Raw genomic sequence first — 22,683 nt, 5'->3', positions numbered from 1 at the left:
TTTTAATTGAATTGTTTTTTATAGTTTTAGTTTTTTTTTTCGAATATAATTTTTTATTAAAATATAGGAAAAATATAAAAAATATAATATGTTTTCATTTTTCACCAATTTATATCGAAATAGAATATATCGTATATCACATTATTAAATAAAAGCACTATAATTTTTATCTATAGCAACTAATTTTAATATTTATTTTATTTTTATCACTTAATTTTAATTCATTTCAATAAAATTATTTATTTTTATTTTTATTTTAAAAAAAAAATCTTAACAATTTAACAACTACTATATATATCCTTTTTCCATTTATCCATTATCCAATGAGATTTAAAATTTTAATTTAATAAATTTATTTGTAATTTAGTTACTATTTTATATTAATTTTTTTATTTCATTATTATTGTTTTAAACTTTATTAAATTAACTAATGCAAATTAAACTTAAAAAATAATTTTAAGATTTTAATTTTATTTTTTCTAATTATTAAAGACTTATTTTTAATAAAAAAAATTTAACTATTTACAATATGTAATATTTTATAATTTATTAGTAAAAAGAGTTTGATATATCTATATTTAAAATGCTTAATAATTAATATTAAAAATATAACTTTTATTATATAAATTAGTGATAAATTTTTAAAAATAATAATAATATTTAATTAGTATTAAAATAAAAAGTTTTGTTTACGTTATATTTATGCAACTAAATAATAGTTTTTAAAAAATAAGCATTATTATAAAATTTAATTGTTAATAATTAAAATTTTTTATTTACTTTTTAAACATTTATTTTTAAAATTAATTAAATTTTATATTTATATTTTCATAATTATCTTGTTAATTATCAACAAAATTCTAATAAACAGTTTAACAATTAATTCTTTAATTACAACTAATACACCATTTTTTAAACTCTATTTTATACAAAAACAATTTTTTTTAAATTTTAAATTCAAATACAAATAATTAAATTATATATGAAATATATAATATAACTGGTTATAGATTTAAATAATAAGTTTATTAAAATAAGATAATTTTATTAATAAATAATTATTAATTAATTAAATATACGAAAAAGAATATATAGAGAGTTGAGCAGAAAACGGTGACTTATTCTGAAATAAAATTAAAGTCGAGTGATTTTATTTGAATAAATTCAAATTAATGATTTTATTGAAATAAATTAAAGTTGAATGATAAAAATAAATAAATTTTAAAATTGGATGATCATGGCTAAAAATTACTCAACAAAATCATATCACAATATATTATTTTTTACATTAATTAAATTATAAATTCTAAAGTGAAAATGAATAAAATTATATGGAATTTTTTTGATTAATGAACTGTGATTCAATGGATTTATGAGATGAATACACCTAGACAAGGATTTGATCTCATAATAAAATCAATGAGTTGGGATTGATTGTTGGAAAGTTAACAATGTTGATCGTTGATTTGAGTGAATTAAAGTTTTTTAAAGATAGTTGCAATGTGAGGTTTTCAGGAGAAGTTTAGTGATATTGAAGAGTATATATGTCTTGATCGTTCGGATACTCTTTGTCCTACGTCCCGTCAAATTGGATGGGAACATCATTAATGGTGGATAATTGACTAATAAATGCAAAGTTAGTTAGCCCATGCTTCATACTTTCACTCACATCACATCAGCCTGTTCTATAGAATGCGCATTTATGACCTCAGCAAGGATTAATGGCTTCGAACACTGGAGGTTTATATTTATCTCCTAGATGAACCAAGTCGTGTTTAACCTGTCTGGCCTTTACCAGGGTCGATTTTCTTAGATCACTAAGGATCGATTGGATCGTGGACAAGTGTCTTGATCGAGAGTATCTTATATATTATATGTTATCAAATACCCTTTCACTTTTTCGAAGGTTATTTATGACGGTTGGAAGAGTGAATCCCTTTTAACGTCTTGCTACTAACTGCGAATCCATTAATTCCCTTCAACTTACGATGAGACATAATAAATACACATAATGAGTGGAGTCGCATTCTCGGTATGCGTTCGACAGCTTTCGTCGTTTAAGATACCAAACACGGTGTTTTAAATGCACATAAATGCTTGATTTTGCGTTTACTTTCCTACTTTCGCTGCTTTTGTTGTGTTTACTTACTATTCTAGAGTCATCTTCATCTCTTTTCTTCCTCTTTCCAAGCTTCCAAAGGTAGGTGTCTCTCCTCCGATGGCTCCTTTGTCGTACCCCAGAGTCGAGAAAATAATTTCTAGAGTCACTCCTTCCTTTTCGAAGACTTTTACTCAAGCTTTTCTTTATGCTCCGCATTCCCATAAGCGAATCACCCTATTCTTCTTTCCTCTCCCTCCCAACCTAGTGGATGCTCATTCTGAGAGGAGGCTCTTCTTCTACTTGGCCTTTCTTTCCCTTTTTCTGGGTTTGTCCACTTTGTTTTTAAATTTTTTCAAGTCACATCTCGGATTTTGACCCTAAACTCGATTCTATTCATAAGTACCTTTGAGGCAATGTATGGGGGTTGGGGTTTCACTCCTTCATTAGGTCTATTTAGGGCTTTTTTTTTTTAATTTTGAAGGTAAATAATGGTTTTCTGAGTTTTTATGGTAGGAATGGTCTAAACATTTATAAAACACTAGGTGGAGCATTTTGGCATAGTCGGAGCTAAAAGGAGTTTTAACTAAGGCTTAAAGTTAGGATGGGGTCATCAACACTTTTTATAACTCTTTCCCTTTCCTTTTCGAGTGTGAACAGTTGTATTTCACTCGGATAGTATCCCTACCCTTCAAATACAATGTCTTCAAATGTTTGGGTATTCAACTTGGGGAGGATTGTTACTCTACTGGTACCGATCATTTTTTTCTATTATTGTCTTTTATTGTCTTTATCATATTGTATGTCTGACTCATTTGACTTATTTTGCAGTTTTCATAGTCTCCCATAGATAAAGTGTCAATGCCCATAATTTTTCTCTTAATCGGGACGATGTCTATGTAATACCCGGCTAGACCCCAGCATCAGAATTTCTATTTTTTCGGTGGAATATCGGATGTCGGAAACCTCTAGAAGGGGTAAAATATGTTTTTCTAGAATGTTTTCATGTGTTTTAAGGTTTTAAGTAAGAAAAAAATTGAATTTTTGAAAGAAAAGCACCAAGGAAGGAAATTCAGGTTCGGCTAGGGGTGTGCATCGGTCGGTTCAGTTCGGTATCGAATCGAACCGGCTAAAACTGATTTAACCGAATTGTTTCAAAATGTAAACCGAACCAAATAAGACAGAAAATCGAATCGAACAGGTTCGGTTCGGTTCGAAATTAGTTTTTCAGCTTTTTTTTCTAATTTCATTTAATTATATTATAATTGAGGCCTAATAAGAATTGATTTAAACCTAATATATTTAATTAATCATAAAAAAAACCTAATGATTAAAAAAAAAAACTCAAATTTTTTAATATAAAAATGATTAAAAATCAAAACAGAAATTCAGACTAGAGCTTTTTCTTTTCCCTTCAACAATAATAAATGCCCAATTCATCATATACACTCTCCCTCCAATTTGCATGCCTGCCAGTTGCTGCCTCTAATTCTAACACCTTACTTCAGCCCAATTGCCCATAATCCAAAAATCACCTAAAACACTTGTGCATTTCCCCAAACAAACACAAAATCAACAGAGAGATTTCAATGAATTTGGTCTCTTTTTTCATAAAAAAAAAATCCACTAATCATAAATCTAAGAATTAATCATAAACCTAAGAATTAATCATAAGAATTGATTTTTGAGCTGTTCAAATTGCATCCCCACACGTTTCTCTAATTCAAACAACATCAAAACAATATCAAAACAACATCAAAACAACATCATCAAAATATAATAATAAGTAGTGCACACTCCACATTATGTCCATATACTTCATATAATCCACTAACAACCAACCATATATCCATATTCAGATATCCTCCATTTAATAAACATAAAACCTAATAAAATAGTTAATTCCAAAATATCCATCAACAATTATGTCACCAACAATCAACCCTCTATTCTTCAAATCCTCCATTCTTCAAATGCCAATTAATTTCTATAAAAACATGAAAAAAAATATTAGAATTGTTAAACTAAATGAACAAATCCATTGATATATATATATATGAATAATTACCTAATTTACCTTCAACTATCCAAATTTATCGTATTTTCATTTATACTACTGCTTATGTCCACATTTGCAAATGCTGAAAAATTAAAAAAAATAAGTAAAATTGATACTTTAAAATAAAAATAAATAAAACATAAAAAAGCAAATTAAATAAGATTAATACATACATTCTTCAAGTCTTTCAACGTCTGCAATTTGTTCTTCAATTGATTTGTGATGTTGGGATTTTCGCAACCAATCTTGTGTGCATATTAAGGCTTCCACTATTTTAGGAGTTAAAGAACTCCTAAAACAATCAAGCACTCTACCTTCAGTGCTAAACGCTGATTCTGAAGCAACTGTGGATATAGGAACCGCTAATATATCTTTCACCATGTGTGATAAGATAGGAAACCTATTATGTAACGACCCGGAAACTGGACCGCTACCGGCGCTAGGATCCAGATCGACATAAGGCCGCCGGGACCCGTAGCAAGCCTAACATACATCCTGTATACATGTTAAATCCCATACATGATCAAACATATACATAAAAACTTTAAACTTTCTCTTTCATTTACCAAGCTTAACTTGTGCATGCACGACTCATAAACATAAAACCCCACACTGGAGCCCTCATCAAATGCTCCAATGGGGCAACATAACATACATTAAGCTTGGCTTACATAAACATCAATAAAACATTTCATTAAAAGACCATGTACCAAAAAGGGATTAACATACTCTAGGGCCAAGCACAATTCTATCCTCAATACAATTCTTTACATTACATCACATTACTATACTTTACATTACATGTCCACATCTAACTATTACATACAATATGACTTATTTACTCTTGCTGACTTCCTGGTCTATCCCGTACCTACAAATCTGGGGGATTAAGGGAATGAGGTGAGCTACTAGAGCCCAGTGAGCAGAATAATAAAACATTATATTTAAAGTTCATGCTTTCATGAAATGCATCACATCACAGACAAATCACCTTAAGGATGAACTTGTCACCAATAGCCCTCTACATTTCCATTAGTGCCAGAACGTAGAATGGGTCCTGGTCTTTCTCTTACATAACATATCATAACATTCCAATGTGCCAGGGACGTAGAATGGGTCTTCTTGGACTTTCTCTTACATAGTACCAGGGACGTAGAATGGGTCTTCCTGGACTTCCATACCGTATCATCATCATATCATATCATACCATACGAGGGCTAATGGATCACTCAGTGTTCATCCACATCAACAACATAATATGCAATGAAACATATTCGTGAATTCTAATGCAAACAACCTAATATATCTCATGGCATTCATGATGCGTGAATCATGCTAAAACTTTCATTAATTGCTTTGAAACATAAAGAGTCATTCTACTCACCTCAGGCTAGCTCTCACAAGACACTGAAGCAGCTAACTCACTGCTGGGGTCCTCGGTTCCTCGGGTCCGAACCTACACAGGTGGACTCAAATGAGGGACCAAACATACATGAACATGACTCTAAAATACTCCCCAAAAACCCCCTTAAAATACCTTAAAACAATCATAGAAAACATGCAAAGGAAGGCTGAACAGGGCACTTTCGGCGGCAGGTTCGGCGGCCGAAAGTCCCTCCAGAGCCGAAACTCAGCCACTTTCGGCGGCACCTTCGGCGGCCGAAAGTCCCTTCCAGAGATGAAACTCATGCATGTTCGGCGGCACCTTCGGCGGCCGAATCTCCCCTCCAGAGTCGAAAGTCCACTTTCGGGGGCAGGGTTCGGCAGCCAAAGGCTTGCCTCCACAGGCAGGTTCGGCGGCCGAAAGTCCTTTCGGCTGCCGAACCTGAGTTCTTCCAAAGTGGCAGAACTCAGCCATTCAATGCACATTTGCCTCCCAAACCAATCCAACATGCATTTAGCTATTCTACAACATGCATACACAAGCAAATAAGCACTTAGGGGTCTCAAACTATCATAAACCCCAATATAAACACATAAGGCAACTCAAACAACATACATTACTCATAAACTCAACATTAACCTAAACATGCATTTCTACCCCATAACCCCTCAAAACTTGTTTAAAACATACAAGAAAGGTAGGATCTAAGCTTACCTCTTGAAGATCGAGAGGAAAGACGATCCTAACTTGGAGATGTGAGAAATCTAGCTCCTTGGGTCTCCAAGCTCCAAAACTCTTCAAAACCAAGTTAGAACTCGTTAAAACTTGAAAGATTTGAGGAAAATCATCAAAGCCAACCATGGGAGGGCATGGACTCACCGTTGGCCGAAAATAGGGGAGAAAGCTCGCCCATTTTCGGCCATGGGTCTTTTTATAGGTGGCTAGCCAGGCCACCTTCGGAAGCCGAAGGCAACTCCAAAACGCATGCATGTTCAGCGGCCGAACATGAGGTTCGGCGGCCGAACATGAGCCACATTCGGAAGCCTAACGTGCCCCCCTAAACTATCCCACATTCGGCGGCCGAACTCGAGATTTGGCGGCCGAACCTGAAAATGCCTCCATGGTCTTTTTCATTCAAAACTCAATTTCTTTCTTACTTAAAACCTTAAAATACATTAAAACATTTTATTAAAACATGATTTTACCCTTCTAGAGGTTTCCGACATCCGAGATTCCACCGGACGGTAGGAATTCCGATACCGGAGTCTAGCCGGGTATTACATATTAGCATTCATTTTCCACCATTTTAATATGTCAAAATCTTCTTTCTCATCCAAAATTAAAATATCCTCATTCAGATAAGAATCTAAATCAGACTTGATCTTCGCTTCACCAATCTCTATTTTATGTTGCATGAATTGATGTCCCAATCTCATTCTAGGTTTCTTTTTTGTTCCTTCTTCGATGCTCTCACTTACATTTCCAATGTGTTCATTTGCATTTTCAGATTGAAATATTCTCTTGTAGTCATCAAATAATTCATACACAAACAATTTAACCTTCTTTGTCAATTCTGTACCTTTTCTTTTCCATACATAGTTGAAAGAGCAAAATGCATAAATTCTAACTTATATCGAGGGTCAACCACCACTGCAATGTAAATAATTTTATTCATCTTATCAGGATCCCCCCAATATTTATCAAATTTAAGCTTCATCTTCTCTCCCATACATGACAATTCCAAGTCATTACTTGATTTCCACTCTTGCAACAAACAGTCAATAGAACTAATCTCATCAAAAAATATATTAGAAGTAACACATCTAGATCCAGAAATTCTCAAAGTAAGTTCATAAAAATGTCCCAAAAATTCAACAAATTTTCCAATATATTCCCATTCTAGACTATCTGGCACACCATCACCCTCACATGATTGAAGATCAATTTTAAAGTATGGATCTACAGTTGCATATCTGTCAAATGCATTTTCAAACTTTAGTGCAGAACTTAACATCAGATAAGTAGAATTCCACCTAGTGGACACATCTAAGCATAAAGAACTCTTACTTTGAATCCCTTCCATCTCACAACATGCCTTAAACCTTTGCAACCTCGCAGGAGATTGCCTAATATACCTAACTGCATCTCTAACCTTTTTAATTGGAGTAAGACCATCCTTCATTCCATCAACAACAACTAAGTTGATTATGTGGGCAATGCATCTCATATGAAGATATTTGCAATTTAAAATGCTAAACCCCCAAGCATTGATTTTCTTTTTCAAATAGGAAATTGCAACAACATTTGAACTGGCATTATCAACAGTTATAGTAAAGACTCTCTTAATTCCCCAATTAAGCAAGCAACTTTCAATTGCCATCCCTATGTCATCACCTTTATGACTTGTAATAGGACAAAAATTAATAATTTTCTTCTGCAGTGTCTAATTATCATCAATAAAATGTGCAATGACACACATATAGTTGATTCTTTGCAATGAGGTCCATGTATCTGTAGTAATACAAACCCTTTGACTAGTCTTCTGAAAAAAAATTTTTAATTTCTTCCTTTCTTCTAAATACAAGTCATAACAATCCCTAGACACTGTCCAACGAGATGGTATTCGAAACCTAGGCTGTGTATATTCAACCCATTCTCTAAACCCTTCCCCTTCTATAAACATAAATGGAAGCTCGTCAACAATAATCATCTTAGCTAGTTTCTGCCTCGAACATTCTGATCAAAATGCCATGAACTTAATGTACCTATCAGTGTTCCCCCTCCTCCCTCTTGTGTACTACAAGTAGGTTGCAAAGACAGTTGGGATTGTCTTGTAGTCATACTATGAGAGTTCTTTATGCATGCAAACATATGATTTCTAAGTGAAGTAGTACCATTCTTTTTTGGATTAGAAAAAAATTCCTTATCATAATAATTGCACTTGCCTTTTTGCGTACCAGTATTATTGACAACCTTAGTGAAGTGATCTCAAACAGTTGATCTTGGCTTCATACTCTTTCTTTTTGTTTTGGAAGTAGCTTCTCCTACTTCAGTTTGGCTTGAAGTAATTGGAGGTTGATTAGACAGTATCAAAAGAGGATTACTTGATACTCCTTGTTGTGCCTCTGTCATCTTCAAATAAAAATTGATCTGTATAAATTGAAAATATAAATAGTTAACACAAATTTAAAGTATTATAAAGCACAAAAAATAAAAAAATAATGCACCTAAAACTATATTAAACTTGACAAGATGAAATCATAGATGATTTATTCTAGCAGAATTTACAAGATGAAATCATAAATGAAATACACTTGAATAAATAAATAAACTTTCCTTAAACTCCCAAATTCTTACCATACAGCAGCTAAAAATATAAAGGCAATCATACCAGACATTTGAAGATTGCGAAAAAAAAAAACAGGAATCTAAGGAATCAAGATATCTAACCAATTGAACTCTCCAAAATCCGAAACTGTTACTGCTCACCCTCTATTTCTTTTTTTTTTTTCTAATTGGAAGAAGAAAAAGAAGTAGTCCGCCTGCGACACTTCTGTAGCTGAAGAGTTGTGAATTTCGCAAAGCTGTTAATGACTTAATTCAACTTAAAGCATAACTGCCACCATTAATACAATTTGTTTAAAACATCAACTTCAAAAGAGTTATAACGACCCGGAAATCGGACCGCTACCGGCGCTAGGATCCAGGTCGACTTAAGGCCGCCGGGACCCGTAGCAAGCCTGCTATACTGTCTGTGTTCCTGTAAAATCCCATACATGATCATACATTTTCTGTAAAAGCATAAATCTTTGCTCTGTACCAAGGCTCAACCTGTTCATGCACTATCTCTGTACTGCAGAACCCCTTACTAGAGCCCTCATCATTGCTCTAGATGGGTTAAAACTCATACTATGTTAAGCCTGGTTCTCATACTCATCAAGCAAACACATTTACATAAACCAACCATGTATACAAAAAGGGATTTACAATACAAATGGGTCAAGCACAATACTAGACAAAACTATCACATCTTTTTACAAATTACATGTCCACACTATGCTATTACAAAACTCTTTACTCTTTCTGTACTCTTCTGACTCCCCCCTGTACTCTGCTCCTGCAAGACTGGGGTTAAGGGAGAGGGGTGAGCTATACTAACCTAGTGAGTAGACCAGTAAAACATGTTAATTAAACATGCTCAAATGAAATGCATCATATCACAGACGATTCACAACAAGGATGAATGTGTCACCAATAGTCCCGATATCCTATACTCGTGCCAGGGCATAGAATGGCACCTGGTCTTCCTGTTTTACCTGATAACTCGTGCCAAGGCATAGAATGGGCACCTGGTCTTCCTCATAACTCGTGCCAGGGCGTAGAATGGGCACCTGGTCTTTCTCAGAGACTAATGAATCACTCACATTCCATCCACATCAAGAACATAAAATACAATGCAACAGCTTTGTGAATTTTAATGCAATCAACCTATTGCATACTCATGGTGCATGAAACATGCTAAAACATTTGATTTATCATATTAAAAGATTAAGTTTAGTTCCACTCACCTCTGGCTGACTCTGTACTGACTCTGTGAACTCTGAAGCAGCTAACACTGCTGATCTCCTCGGTTCCTCGGGTCCGAACCTACACAGGTGGACTCAAATGAGGGACCAAACTAGCTCAAGAACATCTCTATAAAACTCCCCAAAACTCCCTAACACATCCTCAAAGACTCAAGAAAAACATGCAAAAGAAGGCTGGACAGGGCACTTTCGGCGGCAGGTTCGGCGGCCGAAAGTCCTCTCCAGAGCCGAAACTCATGCACTTTCGGCGGCCGAACTTGACTTTCGGCAGCCGAAAGTCCCTTCCTAAACTGAAAGCCTAACTTTCGGGGGCAAGGTTCGGGGACTGAAAGGCACTCCAGAGCCGAAAGTCCACAACCTTCGGCGGCATCTTCGGCAGCCGAAACTCCTTCCAGAGCCAAAAGTCCAAACTTTCGGGGGCGAGCTTAGGCAGCCGAAACCACCTCCTTAGCACATTCGGCGGCTGAACCTTCCTTCGGCGGCCGAAGCTGGATTCCCCAGTAAGGTAGAATCCTGCTCCTCTTCATGCACAACTCCCCCAAACTTCACTCAAACATGCAACCACAACTCCACAACTAGCATATACTCAAGTACATGCACAAAGGGGTCCAAAACTAACTTAAAACCCCAAGAAACAACATCAACACAACATATAAGCATGCTTTTTCACAAAAACACTCATAACCCTACTTACCCTAAACATGCATCTCTACCCATAAAACCTTCAAAAAAAACTTCATAAAACATACAAGAAGCTAAGGATCTACACTTACCTCTTGAAGATCTAGAGGATAGGCGATCCTAACGTGGAGATATGGAGAAATCCTCTCTCAACGTCTCCAAGCTTCAAAACTTTGATCTTTTGCTCAAAAGCTTCAAAACATCAACAAAACTTGTCAAACTTTGAAGGATTTGAAGAAAACATGAAAATCACCCAAGGAAGATCATGGTCTCACCTCTGTGAGTGAAAATGGCAAGAAAATCTTATCCATTCACCGACCTTTGGCCTTTTATAGGTGTAACAGCCCGAAAATCGATACCCCTCTGTAACGGCCCGAACCGCTACCGGCGCTAGGATCCAGATCGGCTTAAGGCCGCCGGGACCCGTAGCAAGCCAAACATACCTCCTTTCACATGGTCAAATCCCATACATGATCAAAACTTTAACATAAAAACTGCAACATAAGATGTATAGACCGAGCTTGACCTGTATGCGACATAACTGGAAACATAAAGAACCCCCTACTAGAGCCCTCAATAAAACTCTAGCTGGGTCAACATAACATACATCAAGCTGGGATTACATCCGAAGAACTAGAACCTAACCTGTGCATGCATCAAACCACAAACATAAGACCTCCACTAAGGTCCTCATCAAATACTCTAGCGTGGTAAACAATACATGCCACCAGTTGGTTCAAACTCAACTCAACATTTAAAACATTACATACATCATGTACTAAACAGGGACTAACCAAGTCTTAGGGCCAAGCATAGTACTAATCCATAAACAAATCTCTACTTTACTTATATTACAATTCATTATCTTACAATACATTATCTCAGTTTACATTACATGTCCACACTAACATACTAAGCTATTACATAAGCATAACCTTAACTCTTGAGACTTCCCGATCGACCTCATACCTGCAACACTGGGGTTAGGGGAGAGGGGTGAGCTAAAAAGCCCAGTGAGTAGAAACAGAAAAATAGTTCATTAATTATATGCTTTCATGAAATGCGTCACAGCACAAACATTTCACATAACGGATGGACATGACCACCAAAACTCCCTCTGTAATGTAACATATCATGGTGCCCGGCCCTTCGGGCTCCTCAGGACTTCATTATGCCCAGCCCTTCGGGCTCCTCAGGACTTCATTATGCTCGGCCCTTCGAGCTCCTCAGGACTTCATTAACATAACATATCTAGGGCTATTGGGGTCGCCTTGGTCCATCCACATCAACAGTAAATAATGCAATGCGTCATATTCGTGTGACTAGTGCAATCAACCTATTACATATAAACATGATGCATGAACATGCTTTAGGCATTTGCTTTCTTAAATTAAAAGATTAAGTTTAGTTCTACTCACCTCTGGCAGACGTTAGACTGACTCTGCAACAGCTAACACTGATGGCCTCCTCGGTCCCTCGGGTCCAATCCTACACAGGTGGACTCGAATGAGGTGCCAAACACACTCTAAACAACTCATAAAAAACTCCTTAAAAACCCCTCTAAACAACCTCAAAGCATGCATAGAAAATGCCCATGAAAGGGCTGGACAGGGCACTTTCGGCGGCACCTTTGGCGGCCGAATGTCCCTTCCAGAGCCGAAAGCCATGCAGGTTCGGCGGCAGGTTCGGTGGCCGAAGCCTCACTCCAGATCCGAAAGTCAAGCACCTTCGGCGGCCGAACATCACCTTCGGCGGCCGAAAGTCTGCTCCAGATCCGAAACACAACTTTCGGGGGCAAGGTTAGGCGGCCAAACCATGCATCCACAGGCAGGTTTGGCGGCCGAAACTACCTTCGGCGGCCGAACCTGAGTTCATCCAGAACTCAGCCTCTTATGCATACAAGCCTCCCAAGCCTTCCAAACACCCCAAACAAGCACTCAACCTTTTAAAAACATGCATAAACCCTTAACCATGCACAAAGGAGCTTAAACAAGCTTAAACTCCACAAAGAACATCATAAAGCATACATAAATAACTTATGACCCACATAAGCCAAAACCATCAAAACTACTCAAAACCTCACTTGCTCTTTCCCAATCATGTATACACTCTCCCACATGCATAAAGGAGCATAAACTAACATAAACTCCTCAACACAAACATCACATAACATACATTGGGCATAAAACCCACATAAACCTAAACATGCATATCTACCCATACTCAACCATTAAAACTCCATTAAACTTACTTAAAACTTCATTAAAACACAAAGGAAGCAAAGATCTACACTTACCTCTTGAAGATCGAGGGTTAGTGCGATCTCTAACTCGAAGGTGTGGAGGATCCAAGCTCCAAAAGCCTCCAAGCTCCCAAAACTCCTATTTAAGCTTCAAAACTTCAAAACAAGGGTAGAACTCATGAAAACTTGAGGGATGGGTAGAGAAAGCATGAAAACGATCAAAGGAGTACAAAAACTCACCTGAGCTCGAGAATGGGGAGAAAACTCGCCCATTTTCGATCTGAGGACTCTTTATAGATGGCCTGGTCAAAGACCTTCGGCAGCCTAACGTGCCCCCTAAACTCATGCATGTTCGGCGGCCGAACTTGAGGTTCAGCGGCCGAATCTTGGTTCGTTCAAACAAAGCTTTCGGAGGCCAAAAGCGCTCCCAAAACCTTCCTATGTTCGGTGGCCGAACTTCACTTTCGGCGGCCGAACCTGGCAATTGCCTCCTTGGTCTTTTCTTTTCAAAACTCAATTCTTTTCCATTTAAAACCATGAAATCATGCAAAAACATTTTTTAAAAACACATCTTACCCCTCTAGAAGCCTCTGGCATCATCAAATTCCAGATTCCAACAGAGATTTCACTGGAATGTAGGGATTCCGATGCCGGAATCTAGCCGGGTATTACAATAGGTGGCTGGCCAGACCACCTTCGGCGGCCAAACGTGATCCCGAAAGCCATGCATGTTCGGCGGCCGAACTTCGCCTTCGGCGGCCGAACCTGGCAAATCTTCCTTGGTGCTTTTCTTTCAAAAACTCATTTTCTTTATACTTAAAACATTAAAACATCTTAAAACACTTTAGAAAACATATCTATTACCCTTCCAGAGGGTTCCGACATCCGAGATTCCACCGGACTATAGGAATTCTGATGCCGGACTCTAGTCGGGTATTACAAGAGTAATCATAACACATATAGCAGTAGGAAATAGTAGGAATATCTTGCAGTAAAATAAATCCAAATGTATTTAATAACATTAAGACTTTAAAAACTGTGCTACTTGCACTACCAACTTATTTTCAAGTTTTAATTGCCAGATAAGGCATAGATATTTTGGTGTATGTTAGCACTCCAAACTAGAAATTCAGGGTTAGCCGGTTACGCAATGATCATGTAATACCCGGCTAGACTCCTGTATCAGAATCCCTACCGTCCGGTGGGATCTCGGATGTCGAAAACCTCTAGAAGGGTAAAGTCATGTTTTCATAAAATGTTTTAATGTATTTTATGGTTTTAATCAAGTAAGAATGAGTTTTTTTGCATGAAAATAATCTTGGAGGAAGACCCAGGTTCGGCCGCAGAACCTCAAGTTCGGCCGCCGAACGTGCATGCTCTTCGGGTGTGCCTTAGGCCCCCGAAACCATGAGTGAGGGAAGTCCAGGTTCGGCCGCCGAACATGGCTTGCATTGTAATACCCGGCTAGACTCCGATATCGGAATTTCAACCGTCCGGTGGAATCTCGGATGTCGGAAACCTCTAGAAGGGTAAAACCAGGTTTTTATAAAATGTTTTCATGTATTTTAATGTTTTAAGTATGATTTTAAATGAGCTTTTGCATGAATAATCTTTGGAGGAAAACCCAGGTTCGGCCGCCGAAAGTCAAGTTCGGCCGCCGAACATGCATGCGTTTTGGAGGCACGTTAGGCCCCCGAAAGCATGAGTGAGGGAAGTCCAAGTTCGGCCGCCGAAAGTCAAGTTCGGCCGCCAAACATTGCATGGATTCGGAGGCACATTCGGCCCCCGAACGTGGCCTGGCCAGCCACCTATAAAAAGGGGACTTAGCCGAAACGGGTGAGTTTTCTCCCATTTTCGGCCACAGCTAGCTTCCAACCTCCCTCTCCCAAATCTTTTGTTCTTCCTCCAAATCCCCACCATTTTTCTTAAGTTTTGAGCTTGCATTGAAGGTTTTGAGCTTTTAAAACAAGTTTTGGAGCTTGGGAGACTCAGGAGCCCATTTGCTTGGATCTCCGAGTTTAGGTCGTCTCTCTCTCGATCTTCAAGAGGTAAGAGCCGATCTTGAGCTCAATGTATGTTTTTAACAAGTTTTAAGTAGATTTATGGGGTAGAAATGCATGTTAGGGTTATTTGAATATTTGGGTTTATGTTATGATTTCGAACAATGTATGTTGGTTTTTGTGTGTTTGAAGTGTTGTAGTTGGGGTATATGCTAGTTTGAGACCCCTAAGTGTAATGTATGATATGTATGCATGTTTTAGAACTAGTTTTTGCATGATTTGAGCTTGGGAGGTGAAATGTGCATAGAGGAGCTGAGTTTCTGCCCTTCGGGAGAAGCTCAGGTTCGGCCGCCGAAGTGACTTTCGGCCGCCGAACCCCCTTTGTGGAGGCAGCATTCGGCTGCCGAAGTTGCCCCCGAAAAGAGACTTTCGTCTTTGTCTGGGACTTTCGGCCGCCGAAGGTGCCGCCGAAAGTGCCTAACTTTCGGCTCTGGAGGGACTTTCGGCCGCCGAACCTGCCGCCGAAAGTGCCCTGTCCAGCCATTTCATGCATGTGTTTCTATGATTATTTCATGATGTTTTAGGGGGTTTTGGGGAGTAGATTAGTGTAATACCCGGCTAGAGTCCGGCACCGGAATTCCTGTTGTCTGGTGGAATCCGGGGTGTCGGAATTCTAGTAACCAGGTAGGCGTTATGTTTTATTCCGTGATGTGATTTGTGTTGATGTTTTAAGGTTAATGGAAGAGAGTTGTGAGTTGCAATGACCTAAGGCAGTTGAGCCAAGTTCGGCCGCCGAAGATAAGTTCGGCCGCCGAAAGTGCCCAATGTTTGGCTTCCGAAGTTCAGGTTCGGCCCCCGAATGTTGCATGGTTTTGCATGCGATTCGGCAGCCGAAACTGAGTTGGCCAGCCAGCTGTTGGGTATCCTTAGTCAGCATTGTGGACAGGTGTTATGTCCAATTTGTTGCCAGAAGCTTGGCCACGTCTCCTATGCTTTATTTGCTAAGTTTGAGCAGCTCATGCAGGAGTTTGCTCGTTTACCAAGTTTTGAAGGTTTTGAAGCAAAAAGTGAGCTTTGGAGAGTTAGTGAGGGTGAAGAAGAGTTGCTCCGTTTTCCTTTGTTTAGATCACTCACCAGGAGGTAAGTTCACAGGGGTCCAAAACTATCTACTACCCCAAACAACAAAATAAACATAACACAAAAACATGTATACATGCATATATCCGTAAAACTCCCATCATGCATCTCTCTCTTCACAACTCCCATAAAACCTTCAGAAAACACATAAAAACATATTCAAAAACATCACTTACCTCCTGGTGAGTGATCTAAACAAAGGAAAACGGAGCAACTCTTCTTCACCCTCACTAACTCTCCAAAGCTCACTTTTTGCTTCAAAACCTTCAAAACTTGGTAAACGAGCAAACTCCTGCATGAGCTGCTCAAACTTAGCAAATAAAGCATAGGAGACGTGGCCAAGCTTCTGGCAACAAATTGGACATAACACCTGTCCACAATGCTGACTAAGGATACCCAACAGCTGGCTGGCCAACTCAGTTTCGGCTGCCGAATCGCATGCAAAACCATGCAACATTCGGGGGCCGAACCTGAACTTCGGAAGCCAAACATTGGGCACTTTCGGCGGCCGAACTTATCTTCGGCGGCCGAACTTGGCTCAACTGCCTTAGGTCATTGCAACTCACAACTCTCTTCCATTAACCTTAAAACATCAACACAAATCACATCACGGAATAAAACATAACGCCTACCTGGTTACTAGACTTCCGACACCCCGAATTCCACCAGACAACAGGAATTCCGGTGCCGGACTCTAGCCGGGTATTACATTCTCCCCCCCTTAAGCACATTCGTCCTCGGATGTTCCTAAAACAAACAACAATCACAACAAAAGGAGGAAACAAACCTCAAAAGAGATATGGATACTGCTGGAGCATAGACTCTCGCGTCTCCCAGGTGCACTCTTCTAGTTTATGGTGGTTCCATAGAACTTTCACCATCGGAATCTCCTTGTTCCGTAGCTGTCTGATCTGCGTGTCTAGAATCCGCACTGGCTGCTCTATATAGGTGAGATCCGTATGAATCTCCACCTCAGGCTCACTCAGAACCTGATTCGGATCTGACACAAACTGTCGTAGCATAGAAACATGAAATACCGGGTGAATTCTCTCCATAGAAGCAGGTAAATCCAGCTTATACGACACATTTCCGATCCTCTGCAACACCTCAAAGGGTCCAATGTACCGTGGAGCCAATTTACCTTTCGTTCCAAAACGAACCACTCCTTTCATTGGAGACACTTTCAGCAATACCCAATTACCCTCTTGAAACTCTAACTGCTTCCTGCGAACGTCTGCATAACTTTTCTGCCTACTCTGAGCTGTTCTGATTCTCTCTCTGATCATGGGCACCATTCTACTGGTAATGTCTACTAACTCTGGCCCTGCAAGAGCCTTCTCTCCTACCTCTTCCCAGCAAACAGGGGATCTGCACTTCCTCCCATACAAAGCTTCATAAGGAGCCATCCCGATGCTCGCATGATGGCTGTTATTGTAGGCAAACTCCACCAAAGGTAGATGCTGCCTCCAAGAATCGCCAAAGTCCAACACACATAGGCGAAGCATATCCTCTATGGTCTGGATGGTCCTTTCTGACTGTCCATCAGTCTGTGGGTGGAAAGCAGTACTAAAATCCAATCTCGTGCCCATCTCACTTTGCAGACTCCGCCAAAAGCGGGAGGTAAACTGAGGTCCTCTGTCTGACACTATAGACACTGGAATTCCATGTAATCTCACTATCTCATCCAGATAGACCTGTGCCAACTTATCCACAGAATAGTTACTCCGTACTGGAAGAAAATGAGCAGATTTCGTGCGTCTGTCCACAATCACCCATATCGAGTCTATCCTGTTGGACGCTACTGGTAAACCCACTACAAAATCCATGGCTATGTTCTCCCATTTCCACTCTGGAATCGATAATGGGTTAAGCATTCCGGCTGGTTTCTGATGCTCTAATTTCACCCTTTGACACACCTCACAGGCTGTCACGAACTGCGCCACTTCTTTCTTCATGGCTGGCCACCAATAGACCCTTTTCAGATCCTGATACATCTTGGTGGCTCCTGGGTGAACACTATACCTCGCATTATGAGCTTCCCTCATAATGTCTTCCTTCACACTGCCCCTATCTGGTACACAAAGTCGACTCCCATAGCGAAGGATCCCTTTGCTGTCAAATCTGAACTCTACACTATTGCCTGACTGAACAGTCCTGGCAATTTTCATCAACTCAGGGTCCTCATGCTGTCTCTGAGCTATCTGCTCCAGAAACACAGGTGTCACTCTTATCTGTGCTATCAACGCACCTGTACCAGACAACTCTAGCTGTAATCCCTCGTCAAAGAGCTTATAAAGCTCCATCACAACTGGTCTCCGCTCTGCTGCTATATGGGATAAACTGCCTAGTGACTTCCGGCTTAGGGCGTCTGCGACAACATTCGCCTTACCCGGATGATACTGGATTTTACAATCATAATCACCTTGAGTATATGTGAGTTGAGTAGATGAGGTATGCATGTGTTGAGAGCTTGAAGGGAAGGAGGAGATGGTTTGCCGTTGAAGCTGAGTTCTGGATGAACTCAGGTTCGGCAGCCGAAGGTTCATTCGGCCGCCGAACCTCCTGCATGGTGGCTTGGTTGCCACAGCTTGCCCCCGAGTGTTTTTGCATGTTCGGCTCTGTTTGGGGGATTCGGCCGCCTAAGGTGCCGCCGAAGGTGCTTGAGTTTCGTCTCTAGAGAGGACATTCGGCCGCCGAACCTGCCGCCGAAAGTGTCCTGTCCAGTTTTCTTTTGCATGCTTTGCATGGATAGTTGAGTGAGTTTAAGGGGTTTCTTGGGGAAGTTTAAGAGAGTTATTTCTACGCTTGTTTGGTCCCTCATTTGCGTCCATCTGTATAGGTACAGACCAGAGGAACCAGAGAGAGCAGCAGTGAGTACTGCTCCAGAGGTTCAGAGCCTGCAGAGTCAGTCAGTCCAGATAGCCAGAGGTGAGTGGAACTAAACTTATGACTTTTAATTGAACCACAAACTGCTTTTAGCATATCTCATGCATCATGTTTATGCCATAGGTTGATTGCATTAGTATTCACGAATATGTTGCATTGCATCGTTCTTTGGTGATGTGAGTGAATGCTGAATGATCCAATAGTCTCAGACAGGAAGTCCAGGAGCCTTTGACTACGCCCTGGCAGGTATAGCAAAGTCCAGGAGCCTTTGACTACGCCCTGGCAATGGTAAGTACAGAGGTGTTATATACACATATACATATATGACAGGAAGACCAGGTGCTCGATTCTACGCCCTGGCACAGAGTTACTGGGACTATGTGGTGACAGGTTTACTCTTGATGTGGCTTGTCTGTGATATGGTGCATTCCATGAGATCATATTTTACTGAGATGTTTTACTGTTCTACTCACTGGGCTATAGAGCTCATCCCACTCCCTTAACCCCAGTTTTGCAGGTTTAGTGTACAGGGATAGTCCAGCAGAGTACAAGAAAAGTAAAGAGATCTGTAATAGCTTAGAGTGGACATGTAATATATTAAAGCGATGTAATAGTTGTTGCTTGACCTAGTGATGTATGTTTTGTACATGATCTGTATATGTATATATGTTTTCCTGTATGTGAAAACCAGGCTTAACAGGTATGAGTTAACCCATCTAGAGCAAGCTCTAGTCAGGGATACAGAGTACAGAGTACATGAGTACAGAGTACAGAGATAGTGCATGCACAGGTTAAGCCTTGGTTCAGAAAAGAGTTTTATTTTCACAGAAACTGTATGATCATGTATGAGGTTTACAGGTATACAGAGAGTATAGCAGGCTTGCTACGGGTTCTGGCGGCCTTAAGCCGACCTGAATCCTAGCGCCGGTGACGGTCCATTTTGGGGTCGTTACAATTAGAGTTATGTTCATAATGTTAGGTCCCTCATTTGAGTCCACCTGTGTAGGTTCGGACCCGAGGAACCGAGAGCCCCAGCAGTGAGATAGCTGCTTCAGAGTCTGTGGAGCTTCAGCCAGAGGTGAGTAGAATAAACTCTTAACTTTTAAATTAAAGAAGTATAAGTTTTTGAGCATGTTCATGCATCATGGATGCCATGTGATATTAGGTTGTTTGCATTAGTGTACACGAATATGTTGCATTGCATAATATGATGTGGATGCGGATTGGCTATTGGATGATCCTCTAGTCCTCCTATGGTATGATATGATGATGATACGGTACGGATTACCAGTGAGGCCCAGTCTACGCCCCTGGACTATGTTAAGAGAAAGACCAGTGAGGCCCATTCTACGCCCCTGGCATATTGGAATGCTATGTTATGTTATGTATGTAAGAGAAAGACCAGTGAGGCCCATTCTACGCCCCTGGCACGATTGGACTATGTTGAGGACTATAGGTGACAATACCATCCTTAGGTGATATGTTTGTGATGTGTTGCATTTCATGGAAGCATGAAATATTTTAATGTACGTTTTCTCTATTCTGCTCATTGGGCTTTGTAGCTCACCCCTCTCCCCTAACCCCAAATGTGCAGGTACAGGGTAGATCAGGAGGTTAGCCAGAGTGTGGAAGTTATGTTTATGTAATAGTTAGATTGTGGATATGACAATTGTATTATGATGTAATGTAAAAGTGTTTTAAGTTATGTTATGTAATTTGAATATTGAGGATAGAGTTGTGCTTGACCAATACAGATTGTTAATCCCACTTGTATGTACATGGTCTTTATGATATGAGATATGAGGTTATGTTTCAACCAAGCTTATGTATGATGAGATACCCCATTGGAGCATTGGATGAGGGCTCCAGTGGAGGTTTATGTTATGTTTATGTTTATGTACAGGTTGAGCTTGGTTGTTATATGAGAATGTTTACAGGTTTATGAGTATTGTTGATCATGTATGGGATTAAACAGGATTACAGGTTATGTCAGGCTTGCTACGGTTCCCGGCGGCCTTATGCCGATCTGGATCCTAGCGCCGGTAGCGGTCCGGATTCCCGGGCTGTTACATGCATGCGGGGGCACGTTCAGCTCCCGAATGTGGCCTGGCCAGCCACCTATAAAGGGGTCCCTTAGCCGAAATGGGCGAGCTTTTTTCCCCATTTTCGGCCAAGGTGAGCTCTCCGCCGTCCCTCACCAATTTTTTAGTTCTTCCTTAAGATCTTTCAAGATTTTCACAAGTTTTCACTTTGTTTTGAAGATTTTCGAGTATAAAGCAAGTTTTGGAGCTTTTGAAGTTCAAGAAACTCAATCTCTCCTATCTCCGAGCTAGGGTCATTTTCCTCTCGATCTTCAAGAGGTAAGGGTCGATCTTGAGCTCACTGTACGTTTTAAACAAGTTTTAAGTTGATCTATGGGGTAGAAATGCATGTTTAGGTTTTGGTTGGTTTTATGGGTTATGTTAAGTTTTTTGAGCAATGTATGATGTTTGTGGTTGCTTGATGTGTTGTAGTTGGGGTTTAAGATAGTTTGAAGCCCCTAGGAGCTTGTTTGCTTGAGTATGCATGTTGTAGATCAGGTTTATGCATGTTTGGAAGGTTTGGGAGGCGTTTGTGCATGTTGGAGTTGAGTTTCTGCCACTTTGGAGAAACTCAGGTTCGGCCGCCGAATGGACTTTCGGCCGCCGAACCCGCTTGTGGAGGCAGCCTTCGGCTGCCGAAGCTTGCCCCCGAAAGAGGACTTTCATCTCTGGAGGGCAGTTTCGGCCGCCGAAAGTGCCGCTAAACATGCATGAGTTTCGTCTCTGTCTGGGAGTTTCGGCCGCCGAAGGTGCCGCCGAACCTGCCTGACTTTCGGCTCTGGAGGGACTTTCGGCCGCCGAACCTGCCGCCGAAAGTGCCCTGTCCAGCCATTTCTTGCATGTTTTCTATGATCGTTTTGAGGTGTTTTAGGGGGTTTTTGGGGGATGTTTTAGAGTTATGTTTATGTATGTTTGGTCCCTCATCTGAGTCCACCTGTGTAGGTTCGGACCCGAGGAACCGAGGAGGTCAGCAGTGTTAGCTGCTTCAGAATCCCTAGAACATCAGCCAGAGGTGAGTAGAACAGAACTATGCTTTAAATTAATAAAATGTTTAGCATGATCCATGCATCATAAATGCCATGTTATGTAGGTTGTATTGCATTAGTAATCACGAATATGATGCATTGCATTTATACTGTTGATGTGGATGGATGTTGGATGACCCACTAGCTCTCAGTATGTAACCCAGAAAGTCCAGGGCTGCCCATGCCACGCGTCCTGGCACCATGTCAGAAAGTCTCGGGCTGCCCATGCCACGCGTCCGGGCAAATGTATGATTGTTTATGAGAAATGAGAGTTATTGCTGACAAGTCCGTCCTTGATGTGAAATGTCTGTGCTATGATGCATTCCATGAAAGCATGAATAATTAAAATGTTTTATGGTTCTGCTCACTGGGCTTTTTAGCTCACCCCGTTCCTTTAACCTCCAGGTTTGCAGGTACAGGTTAGAGCAGGAGGTCGGATAGAGTAAAGTTTTGGTTATGTAATAGCTAGTAATGGACATGATGGATGTTGTAATGTAATATTGA

The 22,683-nt window shown here is 40.1% G+C and overlaps 1 protein-coding gene across 1 annotated transcript; it reads right to left on the bottom strand.

The window, feature by feature from the left end:
* Positions 1-6,818: 6,818 nt before the first annotated feature.
* Positions 6,819-7,921, bottom strand: LOC110600485 (zinc finger BED domain-containing protein RICESLEEPER 2-like). The gene is made up of 2 exons (XM_021737352.1): positions 7,121-7,921; positions 6,819-7,061 (listed from the first exon to the last, which is right to left on the bottom strand). The coding sequence occupies exons 1-2, from the start codon at positions 7,919-7,921 to the stop codon at positions 6,819-6,821; spliced, it is 1,044 nt and encodes a 347-aa protein (XP_021593044.1).
* Between the last annotated feature and the right edge of the window lie 14,762 nt (positions 7,922-22,683).

The sequence above is a fragment of the Manihot esculenta genome, chromosome 14 (genome assembly GCF_001659605.2).
Source record: "Manihot esculenta cultivar AM560-2 chromosome 14, M.esculenta_v8, whole genome shotgun sequence".
Taxonomy (NCBI): domain Eukaryota; kingdom Viridiplantae; phylum Streptophyta; class Magnoliopsida; order Malpighiales; family Euphorbiaceae; genus Manihot; species Manihot esculenta.
This window is presented reverse-complemented; position numbering and strand designations above follow the sequence as displayed.